This window comes from Haliaeetus albicilla, chromosome 2, assembly GCF_947461875.1.
Source record: "Haliaeetus albicilla chromosome 2, bHalAlb1.1, whole genome shotgun sequence".
Lineage (NCBI taxonomy): Eukaryota > Metazoa > Chordata > Aves > Accipitriformes > Accipitridae > Haliaeetus > Haliaeetus albicilla.
Window position 1 is genome coordinate 18256805 of NC_091484.1, and position 27989 is coordinate 18284793.

Below are 27989 nucleotides of genomic sequence, written 5' to 3' on the forward strand. Positions count from 1 at the left end.
TTCATTTGGAAGGGTAAGCTGCTGTTACTATGAATTTCATCCTACAGCTGGCCTTGGTGTTGGACAACTGGTGTGACAAGGAGTGGCTGCTTGAATGCAGTAATTTGTTCTAAGCCTAAAATTGTTCCCTGGCCAAGTGTGGGGAGATGGCCAAGTGGAGAAATAACTCCAGCCTTGGGCAATCTTCAAAGTGTCTGGTTTGGCTGGGATTTTCAGAGGAATGAAGAGGTGGGATTTTTCACTGAGCTGATGACAACATACTTGCCTTGGTGTATGCATGGGAGCGAAGTCAGGCCACCTCCAAACACTGCTGTGAGGTTGGCTCCTTACTCCCAGGAGCTATTTGGAAAGTCTGAGCTGGTTCACTCCAAAACCATTTAATCCTTGCTTGTGTGAGGAAGTCTCTGCAAGGAGCAGTTTCTTTAGCTTGTTCACTCCATCCTGCCCTTGCAGGAAGAACTTCTTGGCCTGTATGCTTTAGAGTTGTCTTCACCTCCATGTTGTAACAGCTGCCTGAATGTTCGGACTTTGGGCAGGGGGTGGGGGGAAAAGGGAAGAGGTGGGTACGGACTTGGCTACCAACAGTCCCAACACCTGTCTGCTGAAACCTCTGGTCGTGTTCTCCAAAGGATTGGTAGCTCAGCTGTTTGGTAGGATTGTGACTCTGAAGACCTCTAGCAAAAAGCCCCATAATTTCCTTTCTGGAACTTTAGACTTGGTAAGCTCCTGATATGAGAAGCAGGGCCGTTCTGACTGTCACTGTTACATTAGTTCTGGTACTTGACTGATGTTTTCTGTCAAACTAGGAGTCCAGCAGATCCTGCATTTTCTCCATGGCACCACTTTAGTTACTGTTTAGGTTATTCTATAACTGACAAGCTGCTTCTGTGCCTGTTTGGAGCAGGAGCTTTGCAATCCAAAAAAAAAAACAACCTCCACTGATCTTTGTGCTGCCTGCTGTAAGTGCAGATGCCTGAGACAGCCCTGTGAAACTGTTGTATGTATGTGAGGGAAAGCTGAACAGGAAAAGGCAGCATTGTGGATAGGCTTCTTTCAAGGCTGTTATCTGCTGCTAAACAAGCCACCATGGAAAGCCCATTAATGATGTGTTTACAACTCTTTCGACTAAAGAATAGCAGGGGTGGTGTGTCTTTCAGCAGCCTCTTGGAGGCCCATCCAGCTCTGGGAGATCAAGTGAACACTTTTTCAGGAAGGTCAGATAGCTGTGCTTCAGCAAGGACTGGCTTCTTCCAAAACCACCTCTGGTAAACTGTCTCTTGCTGGAATAACTTCAAAACAGTCTGACTCAAGATGATTCTCATCACCTTCCTCAAGCCACTCCAAATCAGTGGTTGTTACCTCCTTCTCACCCTGTCACACTAACGTCTTCCATTTAGTGTCATGCAACAGGTCAAAAAAAGCAGAGGTGCCAGTGCTGAAAGCACTGCTTCATCTGCCTGTTGGTATTTAGTGTTTACAGGTGGACTCCTAGGAGGAAGCTTTTTGGAATATCCTGCAAAACAGCCCTAGGATTTCCGAGTTTGATTCGGATAGTGTTTATTTTGTAGCTGGAGCTATACAACTGGTAAGCTGAAAGGAGCGGAGGGAGAGGAGGTCACTCGTTTGGAAACAGGAATAAATATCAGCAAGGTGGGAAATTAAGCCAAGAAGTCTTCTGGCACATAGCTTTCAAGGCAGGAAAATAGTCTGTTCTGCAGTTGAGCGGGTGACATTTAATACTTTTGCTGGAGACTCAGTTTTACTGTTAACCCTCCTTGGAAGGCCAGGGTGTCATTGTGTCAAATACTGAATTCAAGGACAGCAGGACAGAAAGGAGTAGGTCCTGAGAGTGCCATGGCAGACAAAATGGCATGAGAAAAGCATAACTAAGACACAGTGCCTTTAGCTTTGTTGTCTAGGAACTGAATCTGTTAAGTGGATTTGGTAGGGCTCCTCACTAGCCTCTCCCTTGTGTCCCTTTTCTAGTTAATAGTCTTAGATCTTCAAAGTACCTTTATGGCAGGCTCTGCAAGCTGGAGGACCAGATGAATGTGAATGTGGGCAAACAGGTACTGCACACATGAATCTAGACCTGCTACCCATATTTGTGGCTGAAAAGTGGTGGTCTGGGCTCTTAACTTGAAAGATTACAGGGACTCTTCAGGACTGTGAACCAGGAGCTTGGTGTTTCAGAGCCTCCAGTAAAAGCAAACTGAGCAGTAAAGATGAAGAGTTGGTGGCTTGAAGCTATTTAGGTCACAGGTATTAGAGCCTCCGATGTGCTTGGAGAAGTCTCTCAGTTCATGCTTGGGATTTGTTGTGCTCTTTCATTTCACAGCTGGAGCCTGCACAGCGGCTCCTTTGTCAAATGGCCTGCTTGACGACCAAAATGAAGTATTCCAGAAAGTGCTGGGTCTACTCCAGATACCCCCTCCCTTGGGAGGATGGGAAAAGGGACCATTGTTCTGGAAGTGCTTGTGATATTTGGAATTGTTAAGAAATCAAAGCTGGGGACTCTTGGCCTATGGGAGAACAGTGTGAGCAGTGTCACTGGGAATGCATGCTACCGTTTCTCTATGTACCTCTGTGTGCTTAGCTAGTGAGAAAGAAGAAAGCCAGCTCAGCTTTGCAGTATACATATGTTAGTTCATATGGGAGCATTCAGAAATCCAAGCAATAATAACAGCTATGCTTTTGAAAGCTTTCTAGTACCCTACCCAAAAGGATTAGAAGGTTGGAATATTAGCTTAATTGCATGCTCTGATTCCAAGGATTTACCTTGCCTCTTCAGGTCAGACAAGAGGTTTGTAGCGTTGCCTGTTCTGGTTGGTGCAGCAGCTAACCACTGCCAAATTTAATGCTAATGAAGAGAGATCGCAACCTGCTACAGTCTGTTCTGTGTTCATGTGATATTTTTTTTAATCTTATAACTAATGCCATGTTAAATTGTGAATTAGAATATGGAATAGCTTTGTCTAACATGCAAAGCTTGTCTTCTGCCTCAGCAAACAGAAGTTTCCCAGCAATTTTGACTTTGATTCTTCAGTATTAGCATAATGTTGCCACATCTTGGTTTGTACATACTTAAGGGAGGAAATAGCTTCAATTGAATCTAACTATTAAAACCTCTTGATGATTATAGCTTTGAAGATGTAAATCTTGGGTGCTGGCTGCCTGACAGCAAATGTCCAAGTGGAAAGACAGTCTTGACTAAGGGTTAGATTTTTTCATAGGTTGGGTAAGTGCAGGGAGATGATGCCTTCCCCATCTCCTTGCGCAGAGGCTGTGTTGCATTGTTATCTCCTTGTCTGCTGACACATGTGCTTTCTCTGGCCCTGTGGGTACAGGGTGTGGTTTGTTTTTAGCTTACAAAGACTTTCTAGTCATCTGGGTGTGGGGAGGGTTTTTCATGATGTTCTGGCAAGACTACCTCTGCTGCTCCTCGTGGCATTGCTGAGTGCTTGCCCTTGCCTAAAACAGCTGGAATCTTGTCCTGTGAACAAGTGGGAATAGCAGATGGCAGCAGTTCCCTGCCTGGATCAGGTAAAATTTGGGATACAGTAACTGAAAACTGTAATGAAAATTTTGATGCTGAATGAAGTGATGGAGAAATTAATTCTTCTGTTGCCTTGAGGTTTTTCGGCAGCAATGGTGGCAATTTCTAAATCGTCTAGGTAGGCTAGAGAATTGCTGGCTGCTTCTGTTCTTGGGGATGAAGCAATCCCCTAGGAGCCCCGTTTATACTAGGGGGAACTCAGCTATTGCTGACACCAATGCAGCCCTGTTCCTGTTATCACAGTCTGTGTTGACAAGCTGCTGGCTGCCATCAGTGTTTCCAGCACCCTCTTAGCCAGCTCTTCTGTGAACAGTGTTTAAATGGTACACTTAAAATTATGGTAACCCATCCACAATGCTTCCATGACTGTTTGTTGGTGGGAACATGCCAATTTTGCCTCAGCAACTGTGCAGTTTTTGCAAAACCTTCCTGCTGTTCTCTGAGCACCATGGGCTGAACTAGTGTCAGTGGACTTGGTTGCCCAAAAACTTCAGTTGTGATTCTGCTATACTGGAGCTCTTCATGTTCCTGCAGCTGTAAAATGGTCCTGGACAAGAAGTGAGATGGGTTATTGGTGGGCTTTGAGGATGGTCACTGAGCTGAAAGGGAGCTGTGTGGGGAAATACTGCAGAATAACTGCTGCTTGTACCATGCTGGATGGACAAATTTCCCTTTCTGAAAGAGCAAGCAGTTTGGCTGTTGCACTTATTTTGTGCTAAAGGTGCAGCTTACTGTCTGTACATTGAAATCTTGCAATGTATCTCCTTTGACATGTGAGCAAATGCTTGGGAATGACTTGATTTTATGCTTTAGCGGTCAGCATATCCTAAAATAGTAAGTTTGAGCTGTTGAGCTTTGACATAGACAAGAACAGACTTAGTTTACCAAGTGGTGCTGCATGGTTCCTAGCCATATGGTTTTTGACTGAGTGCGACTTTGAGGAGGTGTGTTAAGATTCCCTGGACTGGTCTTCTGCAGTGGCAGAGAAGCAAGTTAAAAGCATCTGCATATGCCATCCTCTGAGTGATGTGGCATTGCATAAAGTGAAGTGATGGCAAATGGATATTTCATGCAGTGCATAATTAGCTGGTGGAACTTACTTCTGCAGGATATTCTAGAAACTGCTACCTTGGAGAAAAGCTAGTAAGACCTGCCTAATTAAACTAGCTTTCCTAAACACTTTGAAGATAAACACTAGTACCCTCAGTGCACTTAGAAGTGGCTATAGTAGTGGATAAATGGAGGATTCTCAGACATTCTTTATATTAGTGTCTCTTCTAAATGCCTAACCCTGGTCCATGCAGTTTGCCACTTTGCAGAGCCGCAGCAGGTTAACATCCCATGGTGGGGAAGGAAGAGGGGAAGCAGCCTGCGACCTAGTGGCACTGGCTAATTCATGTCTGGTTCACATTTATGCCCTAAATTCATGTGTGTGCTGCCATAATCCTAAGCAAAACTTCCAGAAAAGTGGCATTAAACAGGGAGAGGAGTACAGACTGGTCACTATTGTGTGACTGTAATACTGTGGCAGCCAGTTCAGACCAGTGCTCCCTCACTGCCTTTCTGCGTGTTATGCATGGTCTTGGATGTCCTGCGCAGTTCTTGCTCTTCACAAGGCCATTCTAATACAGACACTCAGGGCTGCAGAGCCAAAACTGGCCTGGACAAAAAGCTTCAGTGTGCAGTCAGCAGTAACAGACTCCCCAGCCCTTTAGTGAAAGAATCGTTATTTTGAGACTGCCACAGTATGTATTTAAAAGCAAGGAGGAATAGGGCCTGCAATAATACTCTGGAATGCAAATCTCTAGATATCTTTGGTTGTTTTTTCTCTTTCCTGTTCTGCTAGCAGATCAGTCTTGTCTCTCTAATCTCCTGGCTGATGGTGTTAGAGCTACCCTGAGAGCTACCCTGAGTGCTGTGTGTTTGTGCTGCTGCACTGACAAGAAGTGCATGGTCAAAGTCCAGTTGACAGTCCCTTGTGCTGGGACTGCTGCTGCTGCCAGGTGAGCTTTATTTGCCACACCTGGGTGAGACTGCTGCAGGCACAGCTGTCTGGATTGGGAGGATGAAGTGGATGATGCTTTGGTGCATTAGCAGAAAGAGGTGTTGCTTTCCTGTTGTGGCAGCATCTTTCAGTGCAGCTTATCTCACTGTCTGAGGAGCTTTTGGCTGATATGTGGTCACTAAGCTGTGGTCCATATACTACCAAAGTGGTCTTCATATCTCCTGGAGCCCTGTTGAGCTGTGGTGAGCTGAGCTGCAGACCAACTGTGCTGGAGGGAGAGGCTGTGCCCTGGGTGGGCTCTGCGAGGCACCCTGTGCTCCAGTCTGTCAATCTTGCTTTCTGTTATCAGATGTGAGATCTGGCACTGGCTGCAGGGAAGTCCATGTGACCTGTCCCAATGGCAGGGTCTGATGGAAATGTCTGCTGTCTTGAAATCATCTGCCTCTGTGGCATGGATAGTTCAGAGCTCAGCCCCTTCCTGATGATGGTCTGGAGAGGACTAGGTGCCATGTGGCCCAGATGTGTAGGCAGGGTATTCAGGCTCCTCCCAGGCAGCCCTCTCCCCAGGATCCTCACTCTGCTGCAGCCACCCTTCCTCCCGCTGTGCCTGCCATGATTCACACCTGGGTCAGAGCCAGTGTGGTACTGTGTGAATGAAAGGATCCCGAGGTGAGAAGGGGGCTCCAGGGGAGCTGTCTTTGCAGCCATGTAGTAAACAGGCTGCTGGGTGATGCAGTGAGTCCTGCTGGGTCTGCCCTCAGCCTAGTACAGGGGCTCCTTGGCACCACTGACACCCCCACTTGGGTTTGCTCGCCTGCTATTTCTGCATCCCCTGGACAAAGGCAAATGGGAAGAAATGGCGTATCTGAGTGTGGCTTTAAAGCCATGCTGGACTCCTGTCAGTGAGAGCTTTCTACACATGTAAAAACCTGCCATGGGGTTAGGATTATGCTGGCACTTCTCTGATAGCCTTTGCTTGCTGTTCTGTGCTGCAGGGATGCTGTGTGGCCAGGGGTTTGGCTGGGAAATGGTTGCTCATGATCATGGGGAGGAGGCAGCTCTGTCTTCAAGCCTGCCTGTGTAGGCTCATGGAAGCAGACTTGCCCGGTTTGGTAGCTCTGCAGCCCTGGTTGTGCTGGTGTAGCTGTGTCAACAGGGTCAGCTTGGGCCAAGGCAAGATCTGGTGGTGGAAGGAACCTGTTGGTGTCTCTGTTGCTGCCCAACCTGTGTAAGACAAGCTGGCAGGACAGGTGCTGGTAGTCCATGTGCTGCTGCCCAGGAGTGTGCTGGGGATGCTGCTGCTGCAATGGTTGAATTCCTGGAGCAGGGCCCTGGCCTCAGAGCCTGGTCTTGGTGGAGACTGCAAGAGCATAGGTGATGAGCAGAGATCCTAGTGCCCTGTGGGCTTGGGTTCCCTTTAGCTGTGCTGCTTCACATCTCTTGGTGTATTAAGCTCATTAAGCATTAGCCCTCATTAGTGAGGGTGTTGAGAGGATAAACACAACCAAACTTCCTACACAGAGCAAAGGCACACTGGACTGATGGACCATTCCCTTCACTTCATACACTTTGTGGAAAAATGTGTGTGCCACCACTAAATGGGCAATGAGCTTGCAGGTGAGGGACAAGGGGCCCAGTCCCTGGGCATCAAGCACCCCCACCCTGTCAGAGCTGCAGTTCTGCTTCTTCTGGGACCATGCCCATGGCTTTTCTCAGTGACTTCTTGAGGCAGGATGGTTAGGTTTTTGGGATCTTGGTTCTTGTTAATGAATTAACACCTTGGGCAGGGAGAGGAAGGGCATGCTCCCTTAAGCTACTGCCCTGTGCTAGCTGGATTGGAGACCTGGCTGAGTCCCATAGGACAGATGGACAGCTTGCTGGATGTGTGTCTGTGCAGCAGGGTGGAGTTGCCTATCACTACTCCAACTGGCTTTAAAACATGTGCTGAAAATTACTTGGGGGAGGGTGGGAAGAAATTACAATGTCTCTTCTACTACAAGTAGAAGCCCCAGTAATAGCTGCTGCAGATGGGTTTGGGAGTGTCTGTGGCTGGTGTTCCCTGTAGCATTTGTGTCCTTACTGTAAGGCTAACTCTGCGGTAGTAGTATGTGCTGAAAGGGGGAGATGACCATATTGGTCAGAAGGCCAGCTGTGCAAGATACTGTATTTTTAAACACCAGGATTCTTGGGTGGTGTCATCTGATGCTTCATGCCTCTTTTAAATTTGTGACCTTCTACAAGTGGCTTTTTAAAAAGAAAAAAGCAAGCTGCCTTGCCTTCCCAGTGTAATAGTTTTCAGTGTACAAGTGCTTATTATAATTTCTCTGCTCAAACATTGCTACAAATTACAAATCAGAGCATTTCCAAGAAGCTCAAACTTGTGGTACATTGAAAAATCCAAAGTCCCTCATGTAAAGAGATCACAACCCTTTTAGCCTTTCCTTCACTGCTTAAATGTTTCTGCTCCCCCCCTCAAAGTATAGGAACTAGCTCTCTAATCAGAAGTGGCCGCTAAATCTTGCCCAGTCCTGAGTGGTGGAGTACTGCCACCCTTGCCCTCTTACCTGTGTTGTGCAGTCCCCAGTCCACCCAGCATAGTTACTTAATGCTGTTAACTAATGCTGCAATTCACACCAAAGGCATGTCAGTCATGGGTGACCAGAGAACACAAATGGTTGTACAGAGTATTTTGTGGCGTATTTCTGGATAAAAGCTGTACTGTTAGTCTAAAAGCGCACAGCTGATGTTCAGGGAGAGCCCTTTGCTTCTGTATTTGCATTGCGGGGGTGGGGGGTGTGTGTCTCTTTGTAACATTTGAGATGCTCCCTTGAGTTTGAGGTCTTTTTTCTGCAGATATGTCCAGTTCTTTTGTTTCAATAATATTCAGGAACTTACTGTACTTGGCAGTGGTCAAGCAAGTGCAGGGCAGTCCCTTGTTTCTCAATAACAGGTAGCAGATGAATACATAGGTGATAAATACTATTCTGCCAGCATAGCCTTAGAGATCTGCAAGAGTGCTGTGACCAAAGTGGGTACTGAACCTGAACAGGAGCAACAGGTGACAAATCCTTAACAGCTCTCTGCTTGCTTGACCAGCACTTGCAAGTGGTTTCCCAGCTGGGAATCGAAGACCTATTTGCACAGGTCTTTGTTTAATACTGTAGCCCTTGCAAACATGGAAGCACTTGCTGCTCAGTGGTGGGGAGGAGGCAGCTGTGTTAGCTTCTCTGGCTGAATTGTGGTGGGGCTTTAGGGAAGGAGGTATTTCTCTTAAAGCTCAGAAGTTATTTCTTTTCTTCTTTCTGCAATGAAATGCCAGATAGCTGAAATATAGTCTACAAACCTGGTACAGGCTGTACCAACAGGGAGCTGGGGTATGGGTCAAACATGTATGTGAGTTGGATGGTGGGTGCTCCCAGAGGAAGCCAGTGTGCTGGTGTGGGAAAAATGGTACTCATTAGTGAGGGCATCTCCCCTCTATGTGCTTATCTCACAGGTGAGTTGATGCTGTTCATTTCAAGTGGAAATAGCCATTTCCCATAGCTGTTTCGGTCAGGAAAAGTGAATTGGGTACAACTCCAAGTGAGGTCTGGTCATTTTCCATAGCTGCTGGTAGGAACAGCTACAGCTTTGGGGTTTCAGGATATGACCCCAAGCTGCTTCAGTGGAGGAGATGAGCCTGCTGCCCCTCATGTCTCCTTGGTCTCTGCTGCAGACCCACCTTCCCTCAGTGTGGCCTCTTTGGTGTGCTCCCTGGTGTTGCTGTGACGCTCTTGCTTCTGGCTGGGAGTCCAGTGGGCTCGTGTGAGGGGATGCCCCATTGCCTGTGGAGAGGGATGGCGGCAGAGACCCCAAGGCCTTGTTGTCTGTCCTGGAAACAAGTGTCTTGTCTTCAGCTGGTTGTATGGTGGGAGAAGCAACAGCCTGCAGGCAGCAATGTGGCAGTGGTCTCCTTGCCCCAGCTGTCACTCCAGCCATGCCCAAGCAGGCTGCAGGGCTTGCTGCTCTACCTACTGAGATGTGCTGGGGCCAAAAGCTGAGGATGAGTAGGGCAATAAGGGGAATGTAAGTGTAAATTTCTCTACCGACCTCCTTTAGAACTACTCGAGGTGATTTGGATGTCTGGAGCAGAAGCTGGGCTGTTGTGTAGCTGGGTTTAAGCAGGGCTGTAATGCAGAGGTGGTGGTGCTTTTCCCCTAATGCAGCTGCTTGGGAGGAGCACCTGGAACATGCTGTGTTGTCTGACTTGCAAGCATAGCCTGGCTTGTGTGTCAGCTCTGTGATTACAAGGAAACAGCAGGTACAGTGATTATAAGCAAACAGCAGGTACAGTAAGCAATGTTGAGGGCTGTGGTGAGCTGATGAAGTGCTAACAGTGTTCCTCTTGATTATGAGAGCTTTGGAAAGGCTTTGCTGGGCTGGTCCCTTTGTAGGTCTCCATGGGCATGCTCAGCCTCCACAAAGGCAGTGCACAGTTTGGACTGTAGGTGAGCTGCTCACTCTAGGATGCCACTGCTGTCGGGGTTTTATACTGCAGCTTGGTGGAGTGAGGACTGTGGCAGGAGAGTCCACAGCCCATCCCTGACTCCCCAGCTTAGTCACAGTCAGCAACATACTTCCCTGTTGGGTGCCTGTTTTCTTCTATGTAGTATTGAGGTGAGATTATTTTCTTTTTTCAAGTAACAGTACTACTAAGATTTACAAAGGGAGAACACTGAGGGAGTAGGCATTTATAGCATTTCCATAAACAGTCTCTTTAAACAAATGCAGTCACTTAACTTTGCTTGCCAGTAGTGTGGTTTTGTTTAAGCAGTGTAAGACTTATTTTCAAATTTCTCCAGCACTCTAAAGACAGTCATTCTTTCAGAGCAAGAGGTGGCATCTTCACATGGATTCCCCCTCTTGTCTAGATGGAAATATTTTCCTGTTAACTAATAAAATTTGGGTAGGTTTCTCATCTGTGCCTCTGATGCAGGTATCTTGACCTTCAATCTGCAGAGTACTCAGACAGCTTCTGTACAGGCCAAATACAGATTTGAGGAGGCCTGTGTGTTGTGGCCATGGCCATAGAGACTAGAAATATTTTGTTTCAGCAGAAAAACAAGGTCTGAAGTGATTGCTGGGAACCGTAAAATCAAAGATCTGTATTGTCTTTAATAGCAATTTTAACTGGGTATCATTTTTACTTGGACTCTCTACAAATAAAACATCCTGCAGTTCATAATAGTTTCAACCTTGAAGTGTTTTTCGAGCTGATGAAAATCAAAGGTCAGGCTGCTTGGAATACAGCTGTTCCAGTTCCCTTTGCTATTGAAAACTGCCTCTAAATGCAACTACTTCCATCTGTGAGACCCTGTGGCAAACACAAGCCCGAAGACATGTGACCAAAATCTGAGGGTTAATGCAACTGATGGTGGTTCTCATTTGCTGCAAGATTATTGGGTTGTTTCATTTAAAAGACAAATGAGCTTGTCTTGTAGTAGGAGGGACTATTTCAGAGCATGTTGTTTTATGCACAAGGAAATGAGGTCATTTCTTCAGATCTTCCCATGGAGAAAGGGGGGATATGTAGAGTGGGGAAGTGATAATCTGACCCCTGCTAATATGTTTGAAGGCAGTCTAACTTGCCTTCACAAGTGATTGTGGCTTGGAGCCTTTGAGATAATTTAACAAAAATGAAGATGGCTTCAATAGGTCCTTGAAGTCACTGGAATGATTACAAATACCACCAGGCTGTATTGACTAAGCAATAGCAACAAAATAACTGGGCACTTCATGCTAGATGCACACTTGAGGGCAATTACGGTATTTAAATCTAAACCCAAACTACCTTGGCTATGATCTTGGCAGTGCTGCCAGGTATTGAGCAGGTAAGGACAGCCTGATGGTATTTGAACTGGGGCCTCTTAAGGCAGTGCTGGATTTAATACTCTTTTATGACTCCTGTGTTTAGTCTTTCAAGAAGCAAATGCCTGGTTCTCTGGACGGAGAGGGAGAGGATCACTGTGTGCCCAACTGGTTTGGGGGTCAGGAGGGCTCTCCAGGCTATGGCTCTGAAAACAGATCTTCTGCCTGGGGCTACATCAGTGGGTATTGCCCAAGCCCCTGAGAGCAGTGGGTAATGTCATGTGGAAAATGCTAATTTGGAAACATGCTGCTTTCTAAAAATAATTACGCAAGGAAGACTATAAACAGACATCCCTCCCCCCCAAAAATCAATCATTCACAGCACAGTTGTGAATTATAACAGCTTGCTTAAATAAGCTTTAGAAGATCCTATCAGCCGGAAAAGTCTAGTGCTGCAAAGCTGGAAGCTTAAGCAAAACTTCCACATTTTCTTGTTTTTCAACTTTTTGGAGTGTGGCTGATGTTCACAAGCAAACTTGGCTGATACTGCAGAATAAGATGTGTACCTGCTTCAGTGCCTGTGTGGATTGTAGTTCCACATTATAGCACAAGCTGATTTTAAAATATAATAGGCTATGACCTGCAGTAACTCAAGAGCAGGTTCATACCCTGTTGAGCTGTAGCCCTTTGGAGGGGGTAAGTCAGCAACTGGAACATTCCTAACTGGTGGGATTGACCTCTGAGCCATGAGGGTATGCTGTCTGCTGAGTTGGTCCAGTAACATATCTCTCCTACAGAAATAGCAGGATGTTCTTAGCCTCTTTAATATCTTGTCTCTTCCCACAGATGCAAGAAACAATGACACTTAGAAGTTCAGAGTTTTGTTGAGGGAGAAAGGCAGACTATTGTAGATGGGCTTGCTTTGACTTTTGCTTTTGAAACCCATTTTAGGTAAGGTGTGGTTTCTGAGTTTGCTGCACAGTCAAAAGTCCCTGTTTTATGGTTGCAGAGGGCTTCAGTGGGGTTAATTTGCAATTGCACTAATCAAAGCGTCACCAGTTCAAGGCTCCTGATCTTTTTGTGTTTATTTCATTAGCAATGTTTTAGAGCTGTAAACATGTTTTTATAGTTCACATAGTCAACCCTTTGACCACATGTACATTAACAGGCATTTTTTTGTTGGTACTGTGTGATTCCCTTCTAGCAAAATCTGTGATGCTCTTCAGCTGAGCTGGGTGGCATAAAGGGATCCCTTGGAACAAGACAAGGGGATGCTGCTGTATCCCCCTGTATGTAGAGCAGCACGAACAGTATTCATACTGTCTCTTGGTAGGTGGAAGGATGAATTTGGATCTAGCTTATCGACCCTGAACATCACTTATCTTCCCCAGGAAACTCTAGTGCGTTTCTGTGCTGATCTGCTGCCCTCCTCTTGTTTTGCCTGGCTGCTGTGTTTGATATCAGATAGCAATTGATTTGCTTTCCCCAATTACATTACAGCCCTGTGGGTGTAAACAGCAGCTGGGAAATGAGCTGTGCTCCTAGTAAACATGCCAGCAAAACCACCACACCCCTCCCATCAGTTCAGCTCCAAGCAGGATGGTGTCACAGAGGCTTACTGTTAGGTGGCAGGGGATCCTGGGCAGCTGGTGTGCCAGAGCTGGGCACTCTCCCTGGGGACAAACAGAGGCCGTGTGGAGTGGGGAGACCAGGTATTTAATTGGAGGGCCATACGGACATGCTTTCTCTGCTGCCAATTTGGGTGGCTCTTGCTTGTCCTTGCTGTAGCCCCCGGTATGGTAATGCAAGGCAGCATGTGTGGCCTGTGTTTTGGTGGTGTAGCCACAGCTTATCCAGGGGTATTTCTGCAATTGCTCTGTTCAGGCTGCTCCTACACTGCTCTCTTGGGATGGGCTGTACAAGACAGGGCATAAGACTTGGCCTAGAAATTGTTCTAGCTATTTAAGATGGTGCTCTCTGGTCAGACAGCCCTGGCAGAGCAACTGTGTGGGCACTCCTCATCTGTGGGGTGCTCAGTGGCTTCCTCCTCTGCAGCTGGCAGGGCTCTGGCCTCCTGCACCTCTGGCAGCATGTGCCTGTGCAACTTTGCTCTGGAGGGCAGTGATGAGGGCTTGAGCAGCCAAAGGCCTCAGCTGTTCTCATGCTCTCTAGTGCATGTCTACTGTTGAACTTTTTCATCCATCTTCAGTGGTAGTGTCCTGCATGAGCAGGTGTTGGTGGCAGATGAGTTATTTCAGCACATGCCCAAGAGGCTGTTCAGCTGTAGACCCAGGGGAGTCTTCTGTGATGGGGCAAAGCTCTTGTAGCTGTGCTCATGTGAAGAATGCTTTACCTGTCTAGCATGCTGTGCTCTGTGTTGGGTATGTGTAGTCAAGATTTCTGCTGTAAGGGCAGAGTAGGTAAACACCTGTAACAAGGCAAGCTTTAACTTGACCAAATCTACACTACACCTAAGGAGGCTTTTGGGGATGTCCAGCAGAGAATATGGGGAGAGGGAATGATCGTGCAGTAACTGTTGCTTTAGCACCTCCATGCCTCCTACTGTGCTGGCAGTTTGTACATTTGCACAATGAACTAGATCCTGTAAAGCAACATCTATGGGGAAAGGTCAGCTCTGGGGTGCAGTTCAACCTGTGCTTGCACAAGTGGTGCCATCTAATCTGGTAGCTCTGAAAGAGGCATCCCAGTGGCAAGCTTGACTTGCTTGGAGATGCTAAACACTTCTGAGCTGGTGCTGCTTGAGCATCTGCAGCAGGTCCTGCTGCTGTCCTGAGTGTAGGAGCTTCCACTCTGCATGGGAAAGGTGAAGTGGCACTGCCAGGTAGGAGGTGAATGCCAGTGCCCTTTTAGTCATCTGTTAGTGATGAACTTGCAGTGCAGTTGCACAGTCTATATGACCAAATAAGTATTGGCTAAAGGATGTGTGTAGCTGTGTTTTTGGCATGTAAATTTGACAAGTTGAAGCACTTGCATCTGACCTTTTAGGAAGTTATTGTAGGTGAGTTTTAAAGTGCATAGTAAGTTCCTGTCCCTGACTGGAGACATGGCAGCTGTGGGCTCAGGCTGCCCTAAGCAGTTTACATGGCATGTGCCAGCACTGAGAACTGAGCAAGGTGAAAAATAACCCAGTCCCCAGACATAGTAGCCTATCCCGGTTATTTTTCAGCTATGTGGTTCCCTACTGCAAGTCCCTCTTGCAGCCATGCGGACCATGTGTCAGAAGGTAGTGTAAGGGCTGGGGTGAGCGGTCAGGATAGGTCCTGCTCTCACGGTCATCAGGATGCTGCTCAATTTGTGCTGGACTTGGTGTACTGAGGGGCTGGGGGAACTGGTATAGGGTTTGTGCCTTTGCTCCTGTCCAGATTCATGCTGAAAGGCAGCTTGGTTGGCAACCCTGTCATAGGCTCCCTAGTTGTCCTGTAGCAGCAGCAGTGTTACAGTGCTTCTTGGGATCTTTGGGCATATAAATGCTTTTAGAAACATGGACCTCCTTCTCTGTAACCACTCCCTTTTAGTTCCTTCTTTGAAGTGGAACTTTAACTGTTAATATGGTAAATATTGGGATGTGTAAATACAGGCATGTGTAAATACTGTCAATAAGGCACATGGTGTAGGTGTGCAATCTCCCCACAAGGAATATAGCTGGGCTCCCAGGGATGCTCAGGACTGGCTCTGACCCCATTGGAGACTGCAGGGCAGCTGGGACACTGCTCCTGGATGCCCTGTGAGTGTGGTCAGCCTCTGCTGCAGGCAGAGGCTCCTGTCTGGGGAGCAAAAGGAGCTGCTGGGAGGCTCATGTCACCTGAAACACCCCTTCCCATACCTGTAATCAATTTGCATCAGGTTCATTTGATACTTCTCAGTTAATTGTGCTAAAATTATGCAGGCACCCTCTGATGGGCTGAGCCAGAATTGGTTGTGTCCAATTGTTCTGAAAGATCAAAACGTGTCAAGTGTTCTGTTGTGAGCTCCCCAGGGCATGCAGGCAGTGCAGTTTGAGGGTGAAAGGTAATGCTCAGAAGCAGCAGGTACCTCTGCCTGCCCTTGCAGTCCCCAAGTAGTCAAAGGATTCCTGACAGAGAGGACTGGTCTCTAATCTACTACTAAATTTGCTAATACACTGGTGGCTATTTTGGGAATAGAAATGGTAAAGTTAACAGTCTATCTGTATTGTTTAATGGAAATGGTCTGTATCTTCATATATATCTATCACTGTCAGCAGGTTTTGTTTGGGGAGGTTATGTATAGGACTGGGCAGTGCAGTCAGAGGTAGGAGCTTGTAATTTGAGATGCAAAACTTTACTGAGATCAGGGAATATGGGTTGGAGCAGGGAACCCAAGGGAATGACAGCCCCTGCAGTCATTGGAGCTGTACTAGGAAAACACTTAGAAACTGGGCTTGGGTTTGTACAGCCCATCTGTGGTGTTGGTTGGGTGACCTGGGAGGTATACGGGTCTGTGCTGGTATCTGTCAACATCTGCATGTCAAGGGCTAGGGGAAAGGTGTGCATGGAACAGGATGGTGCATGGGGTTTCAATTTAAAGGACAGAACCCCTTTGCTGGAGACCAAGGACTATGGGCTGGAGCAGGGAACCAAGAAGAGTGACAGCCCTGCTACCACTGGAGCGTCCCACACCACTGTACAGTAGTGACTTACACAGGGATGCTTGGTTTGTCATTGACAATGTGGGAAAGGGACTGCCCTGTAAACATGCCTCAGTAACATGCTAACTGACCAAGTCCAGGAGCAGGGACCTGTTTCCTTTTAATATGTAAGGTACTTGGGCAGGCTGACCTGGCCTTCCATGATGCAGAGTGGTGATGGAGCTGATATGCTTGCAGCCTGGAGCAGCAAAGCTTCCTACCCAGCCTGCAGGACCAAAGCACAGCTGTGCACCACCACTGAGACACCAAGGCAAGAGAAGGGTAATCCCTGCGGGTGCTGCCTGCACAGCACAGGGTTACCCTGAAAACTGCAGCAGCCCTGATCCTGCAGCTCCTTTCCAGGGGAGTGGGACTGCAGGGCTTGGCACACCACAGCCAGACAGACCTACAAGCCCCTTGGGAGGAACCTGGCAGCAGCACTAAGTTTCCCCCTCCAGGAGTGTGGCCCTCCCAGGATGTGAAATGGGTGGCTGGGCAGTGCTGTACAAGGAGAGAGGATGGTGTGAGCCTCTCTGCTCATGCCTTGGAGCAGGGCAGTGTTATATGTGATAAAGCTCCTGTGCATGTCCATGAAGGGGCTCAGAGACAATAGTAGGAGGGGGAGCCTCAATCATACCCTACTGGACTACTCCCAGGTCTATCCCGGAGGCCATCAGCCCATCACAGGCCCATCTGCACAAGCCCAGAGCAGGGACAAGCAGGGATGCACAATGGCAGGTGGGAGCCCAAGCCAAGAACACCTGAGCACTGAACACCCTGTCCAGGCCCCTCTTGGGGTTGTCCCAGCAGAGCCTCAGCCCTGGTGTCCAGGTATGACACCCATCACCATAAGCCATGGGGAGCACCTCCCCAGATCACCTTTCAGATTAAGGAGATTGCTCCCAAGGGCTGGGACACATTATGGGGTGCAGGGGAAAAGCAGTTTGGGATTGGACAGGACTTAATGGGATATTTATGGGAGGAACCAAAGGTGGGACAAGAAAGGGGTTTTGGTGATTTGGGGAGGAACAGAAGTGGGGAATACAGGCGTAAGGGGGTCAGTTGTGTGTAGGTAGGTGGCTGGTCAGTGCACTTGTCTGGTCATGCCCTGCCCAGTGCAGTCTGTCCTGTCTGGACAGCAACTGGAGTAGGACTTTGCCTTCAGGGGCTTGTATGTCCAGGGGTCAGGAACTGGGCAGACTGAGTGCCTCAGCGCAGCTCCTGCAGGATCCACCTTGTACATGTATTTTCACTAATAGACTTCCATCCTGTCAAGCCAGAGACGGGAGCAGGATGAGGCCATTGCTGCTGTCTGTGTTCATGTGGGTGCTCTTCTGTGACCTGCGTGGCCAGCCACATATATATGTACATCTAGTGGATATGTGTGTTCTGTGTGCCTGCTGGGAACACATCCTCAGCCTCACTACTGGTTGGATCTGGGGACATGGAGCAGCAGCAGCCTCTCCACTCTTGGGCTGTTGCATCCAGATGATGTATTTTCCTCTAATGCATAGCAGCTAGGTTTTTAAGGTACTTCACAAATGTTTGTTCCTACCATCAGCATCTAACAAACTTTATGGCTTTCCATTTTTATAGGAAAAAACACCAGCCTGGTCCAGACACTGAAACTTGTCAACTGATGGGACAAAGAGCTGAGACACTTGGCTGTACTAGGACACTAAAACATAGGGTTTAGCCAAAGAAAATTTCCCCAACGTGGAGGCTTACACCTGCCAAACCCTGTAGCATTCTTGGGAGGCTTTTCTATACCTCTTCTCCATTTCCAGCCTTTCACATGTCACGGTATTCCTTTTGACTTCTTTTGCAAGCTAGCTCTGGCTCTGCCTTCTGCTTCCCCTTATGCTTTGGTTTGGGTTACCCAGTGTGAGCTGCTGGCTGTAGGCTGTTCCTGCATTTCTGCCTCCAGCTTCTACCTGGAGGCTCCTCTTGGATGTTGTGACTGACCTGCTTTTTCTTTCTCTTTTACTGTATCTTTCTCTCTCCAATCTGTCTTTTGCGTTCTCCATTCTTCCCACCTCCATTACTGCAGGTTCATCATGCCTAGTGGCATATAAAAAGACTCCACCTCCTGTCCCACCTCGGACCACATCAAAGCCGTTCATCTCTGTCACTGTGCAGAGCAGCACTGAATCGGCACAGGACACATACCTGGACAGCCAGGACCACAAGAGTGAGGTCACCAGCCAGTCAGGACTCAGCAATTCTTCGGACAGCTTGGACAGCACCAGGACACCCAGTGTGACAAGGGGAAGCGTTGTGACTCCAGCAAGAGAGACTCCAGAGTTATCCCAGAAAAATGCAACTTTGAAAAGTGACAAAGGGACTCTGACTAGCGAAGAGCCTAAAGTGGAGAATATCCCCAAAAGAAAGCTGTCATCTATAGGAATACAAGTATGGAATAGTTTGTTCTCCTTTGTCTTAAGGAATGTCCTTAACCCATCCATTTAGTATGTGCATTTTGTGTGACCAGGTGGGCATGTGAACTCACTTAGAATAGCAAGTGAGTGAGCAACTAACTGCCTTGTCAAACTAACTTCCTGTGTTCCCAGGGGTAAAATACAGCAGAAGCTTTCCATAACAGACCAGAAAGGACTAAGTTCTTTTAGTACAAAATTAAAATGTTTCATAAAGCAGTGGGACCATGTTAACTGGGTGAGTCCCTCTAAAGAGGCCTTTGGCTGCTAGTATGCCTGTGCTGAGCCTGTGCTCTGTACTTTGTATTACTTAGCATCAATCTGTTCCTTGTCCATCACGGTTCTAGGGACAGCTTTCTTCTGAGGTGGGCCCTTCTACTTGACATCCATGTAGTATGGGCTGCTGCAGTGCAAAATGGTCCCAGGGCTGTAAGCACTGCTGTCTGCTGTTCCCAGCAGATTGCTGCTTCTCTTGCTAGAGGCATTTAACTCTGTGGAAATTGATGTAAATGAGCTTTTGATTATATAGTCAAATGAGAACCCATTGAGTAGTGTATACCCATGCTTTATTCAGCAAAACTTAAGTCATCTGCAGTTGTACATTCTTCTTGTGGACAGATTTCCCAGTTACAGATGGCTGACTGCCGCAAGCAGGCTATTACCTGCAGATAAGAACTTGAGCATTTGGGCAAGTCCAAATGCAGGATCTGAGCTTTGAGCCACCGTGTGTGTGCTGAGTAAATTTTCCATTGGCTTTACAGTAAGGCTAGCTGGCCAGTAAGGTACATGTGATAGTGAAGGCTTTTCTGCAGGGCTAGTGGGGCAAAACGCATGCTGAAAGGGCAGCAAGGCAAGAGAACTCACATTTGAGAGGCTGCCTTCCTCTCTTCTTCCTTTTCTGAGCTGGTTCCCAAGCCACCCACCCCACAGTCTGGATTTTGTTCCTAAAACCTTCTAACCCTCTTATTTTAGCTATGGAGGGTGTCAATTCCTGGGAGAGAGGAAGCTGGGCTTTGCTGTCAATCTTAATCAGATCACTGCCCTTTCTTGAATCTCTTGCCCTTTGCCACACGCACACAGCTGCTCCCTCAGGGACACACAGCCTTCCCCAGCATGCCACAACTGTGCAGACAGCAGTGGATGGCAGAGCTGAGTGCTCTTAGACCAGATACCTGGCAGCAGCCTGGCAGGATACAATCTTGATGCTCAAGTGGAGGCAGACCTGAGCAGTAGCCTTGTGCCTCTCCTAAGACAACCCTCTAGTTGGCATGTGGTGTCAGCATGCTGTTTGTGTGTGCAGTGCTCCTGGTCTACTAATGTGAATTCCAGCAGCAAGTTCTTGTGTCTGTTTTTGTCTGTATTTTTTTTTCCTGTTTAATAAGGTTGACTGCCTTCAGCCAGTGGCAAAAGAGGAGCCTCCTCCACCAGCCACCAAATTCCAGTCCATCGGGGTACAGGTAGAGGACGAGTGGCGGTAAGTGAAAGATGCAAGCTTTTGTAGTTTCCTTTCTTTTAAATTGCACTTCCCCCACTTTCGCTTAGACCTTCTCCCCTTCTTTGGTCCAATATGAATGGTGTTGAATGGGGGCCCATAGAGAGCTCTTCCTCCACAGCACACACCCGCTGCAAAAAGCACTTGTTCTGTAAACAGCCAAATCAATGGGAGTTTGAAATTAAAAAAAAAGTACAAGATGTAATTATAGATGTGTGTCAGTCCTCTTGTCTGAATGGCCTATTGCAGTAAGCAGGCAACCTTATAATTTTGTCTGTCTGTGTGGTGTGTGTTTGTGTGTGAGGAGGGGCAGGGCGGGCAGGGTGAGGCTCATCTGCAGGCATAATAAACAAATGCATTTCACTTGTCAGTGTGTGAGGCCAGCCAGGTTGAGTTCTGCTATTTAATGTTTGCTTTTGATCTCTCTAGAAACAGCCACTCTCGCAGCATGTCCTCCAAACAGGACACAGACTCTGACACACAGGAACCTAATAATTCTAGCTGTAAATCATCTGAGAGAAGCCTTGCTGAGTGCCCCCAACACAACAACTCCGTTGGTGTTGATGCCACCACCAGGCAACCAGCCAAGCCCTCACAGATTAAGAGAAACCTCTCCTATGGAGAAAACAATGACCCAGCCCTGGAGCCTTCCTCTCTCCCTCCTCCTGACCCCTGGCTTGAGATGTCCTCCACCTCACCATCAGAACCCACACAGACAGGAGCCTGCCGGCGGGATGGGTACTGGTTTCTGAAGCTGCTGCAGGCAGAAACAGAGCGTTTAGAAGGCTGGTGCCGCCAGATGGACCAGGAGACCAAAGAGAACAATCTCTCTGAAGAAGGTAGGTGTTGTCAGCCTCTGGATACTAGACTGGAGCAGCCTAGCAGCTCCTCTCTTGAGAAAGAGTTGTAACTGAGTATGGGATCAGCTTTCTGCAGTTAAATTGCTGATAGCACACAGAGACAGAACATGGAGATGAGTATGGGGCAAGGAACATTTTTTCTTTGGAAAGGATAAGGTAACTCCTTACCCTAACCAGGGTAAGAAATAATACTGTGATGTAGCATGTAAGACTTGCAGGGCATGGTGCAGCTTCTAACCATTTGAAACTGCTAAAAGCTTAAATGGATTGCTTTCAGGGAGGCTGTGGGATCTTTCTCCCTGCCTAACCCATTGTACTCAAGCAGGCAGGTGAAAGTTTAGTTGGCAGTGGGGCAGAATGAACATGACTTTGGAGCTTGTTTGATCTGTTGAATCAGTGGACTTGTCTTCACAGCAAAGAGGAAGTTTCTTTATATGGGAAAGCTTCACTGAATTTGTGCTAAATAAGCCAAAGGCACATGCACAGGGAACACAAGGTCACTTAATTTTATTGGGTTCAGTCCCAATTGGACTTGTTCCATTATTTTCAAAGGAGTTGGCAAAACCTGTGCTTCTTGCAGTGAAAATCGTGCCTGTGGTGCATATAGAGTGACAGAAGTGGTTGACTAGGCTGCAGAGGGCAGGATCTTTGGTTTGAGTCTGGTTGATTTTTTAATATCTGAGAAAGGTGAAATAATGGTGAGACTCAGTTATAGCTCACTGTCCCTGCCTAGGGCTTGGGGGAGCTAATCACTAATCCTGTTGCACTAAAATGCTGCACTGGCTGCCAAGCTGGACAGGCCATGCCAGGGCTCTCCCTACCTCAGGGATTGCCCTTGTTTTGCCTGTGGCAACAGTGCTCTGGCAAAAAAAGATACCAAGACCAGTGTGGCATATTATCTGTGACCTCTAAGAGCAATCTCCTAGAAGATTCTGTAACCGGGAACTTGGTGGGTACAGAGAGGCCCCAGCTTACGCTTGTTCCACCAAGATCTATAAACATGCAGAACTGATCAGTAGGTGCAGCAGCAGACCTGGAGGAGAAGGGAAATCAGTTCATCCCTGTTCATGGTGCAGTTGCAGGCACTGTGGGTCTCTCAACCATGCCTTTGGAAGGCAAAAGCCCATACAGTGTTCTTCCATTAATGAGCAGAGGAATGTTGCCATGCCCAGAGACTACTTGGAAAACCCACTAAGAGCAGCATAAAGTCCTGGGTATTAAAAGCCCTAGCCTGCCAGTATTTTAATCCCTTCTGGTAAATGGAGGTTGGAGACAGTTCTCCTGCCCCTTGCTACTGTCACATTGTGCATGAGTGGAAAAGCAGGTTGTGATCTGCAAGCAGGTGCTAGCAGATGGGCTCACTGAGATTGTGCTGGTGACTTGTCTGATGGGCTGAAGGCAGTTCAAGGCATTTTCTGTCAACTCTGATGTAATGTTCTTGGTCTTGCCTGCTTTTGACCTGCTCTAGAAGCAGCAATAATAGATGGCAAAGACAGATGTAGATTAGTTTCAATACATCTTCTTTCCCTGAGAGCAATTAGTTCCTTGGGGATCTCTGAAACTCCTTTTCTAATGAATCAAGAGTGTTTCTTTGCTCCAGAAACATTCCAGTTCATTGCTGTGTTTAATAGTCTGTTCAACTGAGGTCTTTTTTCTTTTTTTTTTTCTCTTCCCAATAGTCTTAGGAAAAGTCCTGAGTGCAGTGGGCAGTGCACAGTTACTAATGTCACAGAAGTTCCAGCAATTCCATGGCCTCTGTGAACAAAACTTGGTGAGTCTGGATCTATTTCTCCTGGTTTTTGAGAGGGGGATGTATCTGTTTCAACAGCACTACAGGAACTTCATCAGGTATTAACAGGCTACTGTCACTGTAAAAACAAAGCCAATGCAGCTGTAGCGTACAACCTGACTACAATGCCACGATGTAATGAACACTGATTTAAAATGGCAGTTGAGCAGTGGAAGGCTGATCACCTCAGCCTCTCTCAGGGATGAGTGCTTGGAATTCCTTTTGGTGCTTACATGAGCATGGGAATTTTTCTTGAACTGCTGATCAGGGTATGCGGAATATGCTGAGTCTCTCTGTGGGTCTGAATTGTCAACTAGCCATACTGCTGTGTGTCTGGGAAACTACCTCTTTCTTGTCACTTCTAAAGGGCTTTTTGAGGTGAACCACTGAGGTTTTGCCAAATAGGGCGGAATGTTCAAAAAGTCTTCCATTCTTCTCCAAACATGCTTGCTTTGCACGTAGATTATGTGGATGGTAAAACTGTCCCAACAGGATTGTCCCTCATTGGTCACAAAGCACTGTTTGAATCGGATCTCTTCAAATGTAATGCAAGGGTGTGCCCTTGCTGATTGCTGAACAGGGCTAACATGGGGATGGATGGGAATCTGTGTTTTGTTTTTCCCCTCAAACTTTATCATGGTGTGGATTTTGCAGACTTCCTCAGAGGTGAATTCCCCCTTCACTTGCAAAAAAACCCTTAGAGAAATTTGGGAAGGAGGAGAAGGGGAAGTGCTGAACATCTGCTTGCTGATCTCTGGTTTACCACAGTTGAGAGATTAGCAGCAACACCACTAGCTGCCAGGCTTTCAACAGAGCTTTGTGCTGAGGTCTCCCTTGGATGCTTTGTGCTGAGTTGCTCACATCCAATCCCATGCTTTCCTGAGATAATCCAGGCCTATGATGGCAGTTCAGATGTCTCAGAACTGGGAAAATTCTGTTCCTGGAAGAAACTTAAGCTACTTAAAATTTTTCAACCTAGCCTGAGAAATATTGATACTTTCAGATTGTTTTGGGGGGGATGTAGCAAAGTAATTTTGCTTGTGAAAGCTATATTGACTTCTTTGGATTGCTGTACACTGGCATGCAAGTTCTCCAGGTGCCAGAGCTGTGCTTTGCATAGTGTGGCGTCCATTTCCATTATCACCCACCCTGAAATCAGGATCTCTGTGTAAGAAACCAGTGTTCTAGCTCTGAACCATGTGCTGGGGACCTTCAGTTGGAGGTTACTGCTGTGGGATTAGCGCTAGCTGGGGAAGCTTTGGGGAGAATGGGAGCTATTGCTTTCTGCTCCAGAGAGTGTCTTTTTCAGGATTCTTCTTCAGGGTTCTGTAGGAGAAAGACAGTCAGGATCTGCTTCCTGATCTTTGCAGAAATAGTTTTGACTATGAGTGATGGCATTGTGTGTCTGCATATTTAGGGCTGGTGTCTCCTGTGGGTTCTGGACATTTCAGTTGTCAGACAGGTGGACTTACAAGGGGTGAATATGGAGGCTGTGCAGACTGCTCTGCTTGTCAAGAGGATGTATTCTTTCTGAAAGGTTGGGGTTTTTTATGCTTTCCCTTCTAGAACCCTAATGCCAATCCCAGACCCACAGCCCAGGACCTAGCTGGGTTTTGGGATCTCCTGCAGTTGTCTATTGAAGACATCAGCATGAAGTTTGATGAGCTGTATCACCTGAAAGCTAATAGCTGGCAATTGGCAGAGACACCGGAGAGAAAGGTGAGTGTGGGGCAGTTGAGAGCAGCCTGAGCACACCTCAGACATTTCAGGTATCTGAGGTCTATTTCTGTCTGCAAGCAGAACACCTCCAGGGCTTTTACCATCTTGCACTTGTGCAGTGTAATCTCACAGCCTTGCAAGGCACTGAGACCATTTCTCTTGAGTAATAGTGGAAACAGTTTTGTACAAGGGGAAGAAGTATTAACGATGGTGAGAGACCAGAGCGATGAGTGGTGGTATATGCTTGAAGTAGTGATACAGAGGCCTCTAGTGTTACAAGCATTGTATGAATAGGCTATAACTATTCCTGGTGTCTTAGTAGTATAAAAAACACCTACTGGAACCTTTTGAAAATGCAGCACAGGCTGTGTCCCTGGGCCAGGCTGCCTGACTAGACATGAGGGTAGGACTATGGCTCTGGGCAGGGTGGCATATTAAAATTTTGCAGTTTCAACTCAAATTCAGTCTTCATGCCTGTGCTGTGTTCTCACCTGTAGCTGAGCCATAGTCTGCAAACTCTAGTCCCCTTCACAGAGGGCCTCTATGATGAAATGCAAAATGGCACATTTCTAGAAATTGGGGAAGCTGATTTTGATGAGTGTCTTTCTCAAGAACTGCTCCTGCTTCTTTCCCCTGACACTCGATCTCATTGCTTAGTGCCTCATGCCATAAGAGTCCCCGCCATATCAGAGAGCAGGCTTCTGTATGTGCATTTTTATTTTATGTTTGGGTTTTTCCTTACTGTCTCCCTAAAGGAAGAGAAGAAACCACCCCCTCCAGTGCCAAAGAAGCCAGCCAAGTCCAAATCTCAACTGAACCGGGACAAAGCCTCTGATTCAGACAAGCAGCGCCAGGAAGCTCGCAAGCGTCTTATGGCAGCCAAGCGGGCTGCCTCTGTCCGGCAGAACTCAGCCACAGAGAGTGCAGATAGCATTGAGATCTACGTACCTGAGGCACAGACCCGCCTTTGAGCAAAGGGGCAGAGGAAGGAACCGTGTGGTTTTTATAAGTCATTAAAAAGGAAAAAGAAAAAAAAAAAAGGTTCTCTCTAAACTAGTGTGATTTATTCAGTCTAGAGACAATGAGCCATCCTTGAAAAGGGCTCCTGAGTTGGCTTTTTTTCTCTCAGCTTTAAGTAATGAAGATTTTAAAAAAAAAAAAAAAAAAAACAACAAAAAAAACCAACAACAAAAAAAAATAAGAAAAAAAAATACCCCTCGTTTTCTCACTGGCTGTGGTGTTGCTGAATGGACTGAACAGACTCCTGGAAACTCCAGTCCCTCAACTTGGAACTTCAGTCTTTTTACTTGTTCTATCTAATGAGAATTACTAGCTTGTTTACAAGAAGAGGACAAGAAAACATGAAGCCTTGAGCACTTGCCATGCTGTGTTCTTCCTCCTCAGTTCTGTTCTTCCTTTTCATCCTTTATTTTTTCCTCCTTCTGCTTCCTTTTTCCCACCCTTTGCATGGCTTTGTTTACCGTGTTAGAAATAACCTCTCTTCCACAGAGGTCCTGAAGAGAACACCCTTTCAGTGTGTACTACTATTGCACTCTGCTAGCAAGCAGCCTTTCTTGGGTTTTTTTGTTTTTCTTTGGATGGGGATACTGGGGTGGGGGGAGGATGGGTGGGCAGGGACAGGGCAATGGGTTTGTATTCCTCTGTTTTATTGAAGTGAGAGGATGACAGGGTCTGTGGAATGTAATGCAGAGTTGTTGAAATGTAGCCCAGAACCAATGTGCAATAAGCTGGCAAAGGGGGAAGGGACAGCACTTGGCTGGCTTATCCCAAAAGAGCAGTACCCTACTCCAGGCACAGGAGGGGAGCTGAAGGACCACAGAGCAACTATGGGCATGATCCACACATGCTTCACTTCGATTTTTCTCCTCTTCCCTTTACAAAATTATTTTCCTTGAATTGCTTGTTGAGAAAGAAGCTGCTACACTGGGGGACCTGTTTCAAAGTGGAGGGGGGAGGGCTGGGGAGAGTGTAATGGTATTTCAAGGTGGGAGGACTGCGTTTTGTACAAAGAGGAAGGCACAGGTAGCTGGTGGGTAGGCTGCCTGCCTGTATGTATGTGTACATATGCACATATACACTTAGTAGTACCTGTACATTTAATTCTTACACACGTATACATGCCCATATGCACAGTGCAGATGGTGTACTAAAAGCGAGAATGGGCATATGTATAGCATATATTTTTACATGTACTATATCTAGATGTGTGTAAAAGTGTGTGTAAAAATATATACCCTGTGTGTAATCAGATGACTATTTTTTCCTTATCTCCCTGCTCTCTGGGTAGAGGAAGGTTTGCTAAATATTTTTAGCCTATTTTCCCCTTTGTAGGTCTCCTTTTCAGTCTGGCTTCTTGAAGCCAGAACTGCCACCATCGAATTCTTTGCCACCCCTTCAAACTAAGCATTTGGCCCCATCTTTGAGTGATCTTGCTGGGGATTTTTTTTTTTTCTTTACTTGCTTGAATGAGTTGGGTGATTGTGTGCTACTTTCATGGGGGTGGGGGTAGAATCCCAGAGAAGTTTCAGCAAGGGTGCTGGTGATCCAGAAGGCAAAAAATAAATAAAAGTGAAATCCTGAATGCCGTCTGAATGGCTATTGTATACTGTCCAGTGTTGTCCATACATAGGTCCCCTTAAATATTTCTGTGCACCTACCATAAATCTCAGACATGGAATTAGATTCCCATCAACAATTGGCCATAATGTAACTCATTCAGCATTAGTCTTGAGACACTGAGTTGTTGGGTTGCGCTGTCAGGTTTTGGGGAAGGATTGTAAAGATGCAGTTTTAGAGATGTCTAGCATTGAAACTGGGAACATCAGGGAACGGTGATTTTTAAAAATTTTTTTTTTTTTTTTAAATTTACTCTTCCAAAAGTGGCTGAGGCTGCTGCTGGGGAGCTGGCCTGGAAAGCTGCTTCTTCTGGGGCTGGCAGTCTGTGGGCAGCAGCCCATCTCACTGAGTTGTTAAATGATCTTCTTCAATCACCTGGGCTGAGATCACTCTTCATCCTTGGTTGGTTGGGCTGGGCCCTAAGGGTGTGCTTTGTGGGCTGCAGCCAGGAGAGGTGCAGCAGGGCATTGATGTGGGCTGTTCTGTGTGCACAGGTCTCAGGGTTGAGGCTGGATAGCAGAGGCGAGTGTGTGTGCCTGCCTGACTCTCATTTTGTTTCCTGCCACCTTGGAGGAGAAGAACTTAGAGCAGCAAGGACAGCTGGCTGACTTACCGTTAAAAAAAAAAAACAAACCACAAAACAATAAATAAACAAATGCAGTCTGAATTTATAGCTGCCTGTGGTCTCTCTTGCTCTTTTTTTTTCTCAGAAGTGGTATCTGTGACTGGTTTGGAATGGGCTGTCTTTTGAGTGTGCTCAGAGCTGTTCTGTGGAGCAGTGTTGACCTTCAGCTGTGGGGGACTCCAGCAAGATGGCAAACAGGGTGGAGGGCTGAGGGGTGGGTGGGGCAGGTTGGGGACAGGTGCTTCTGGTGGAAGTCCCACCCCCTCCTGCAGCCTCAGAGGCTGCTTGCCCAGGAAGTCAGACCCTGTTCCAGTGATGTGGCTGGTGGTGATTGGCTGGCAGGACACCCCCACCACCC

At 47.0% G+C, this 27989-nt stretch overlaps 1 protein-coding gene across 6 annotated transcripts in view; it reads left to right on the top strand.

The window, feature by feature from the left end:
* Nucleotides 1-27677, top strand: part of DLGAP4 (DLG associated protein 4) — a 150867-nt gene extending 123190 nt beyond the window's left edge. For all 6 annotated transcript variants that reach the window (XM_069808068.1, XM_069808061.1, XM_069808074.1 and 3 more), the window contains 6 exons: nucleotides 18125-18486; nucleotides 19892-19983; nucleotides 20431-20840; nucleotides 22541-22632; nucleotides 24217-24369; nucleotides 25125-27677. In XM_069808068.1, coding sequence (XP_069664169.1) covers nucleotides 18125-18486; nucleotides 19892-19983; nucleotides 20431-20840; nucleotides 22541-22632; nucleotides 24217-24369; nucleotides 25125-25340 — 1325 coding nt within the window. In that variant the 3' untranslated portion in view covers nucleotides 25341-27677. The remainder of the gene's footprint in view (nucleotides 1-18124; nucleotides 18487-19891; nucleotides 19984-20430; nucleotides 20841-22540; nucleotides 22633-24216; nucleotides 24370-25124) is intronic.
* The last annotated feature ends 312 nt before the right edge of the window (nucleotides 27678-27989 follow it).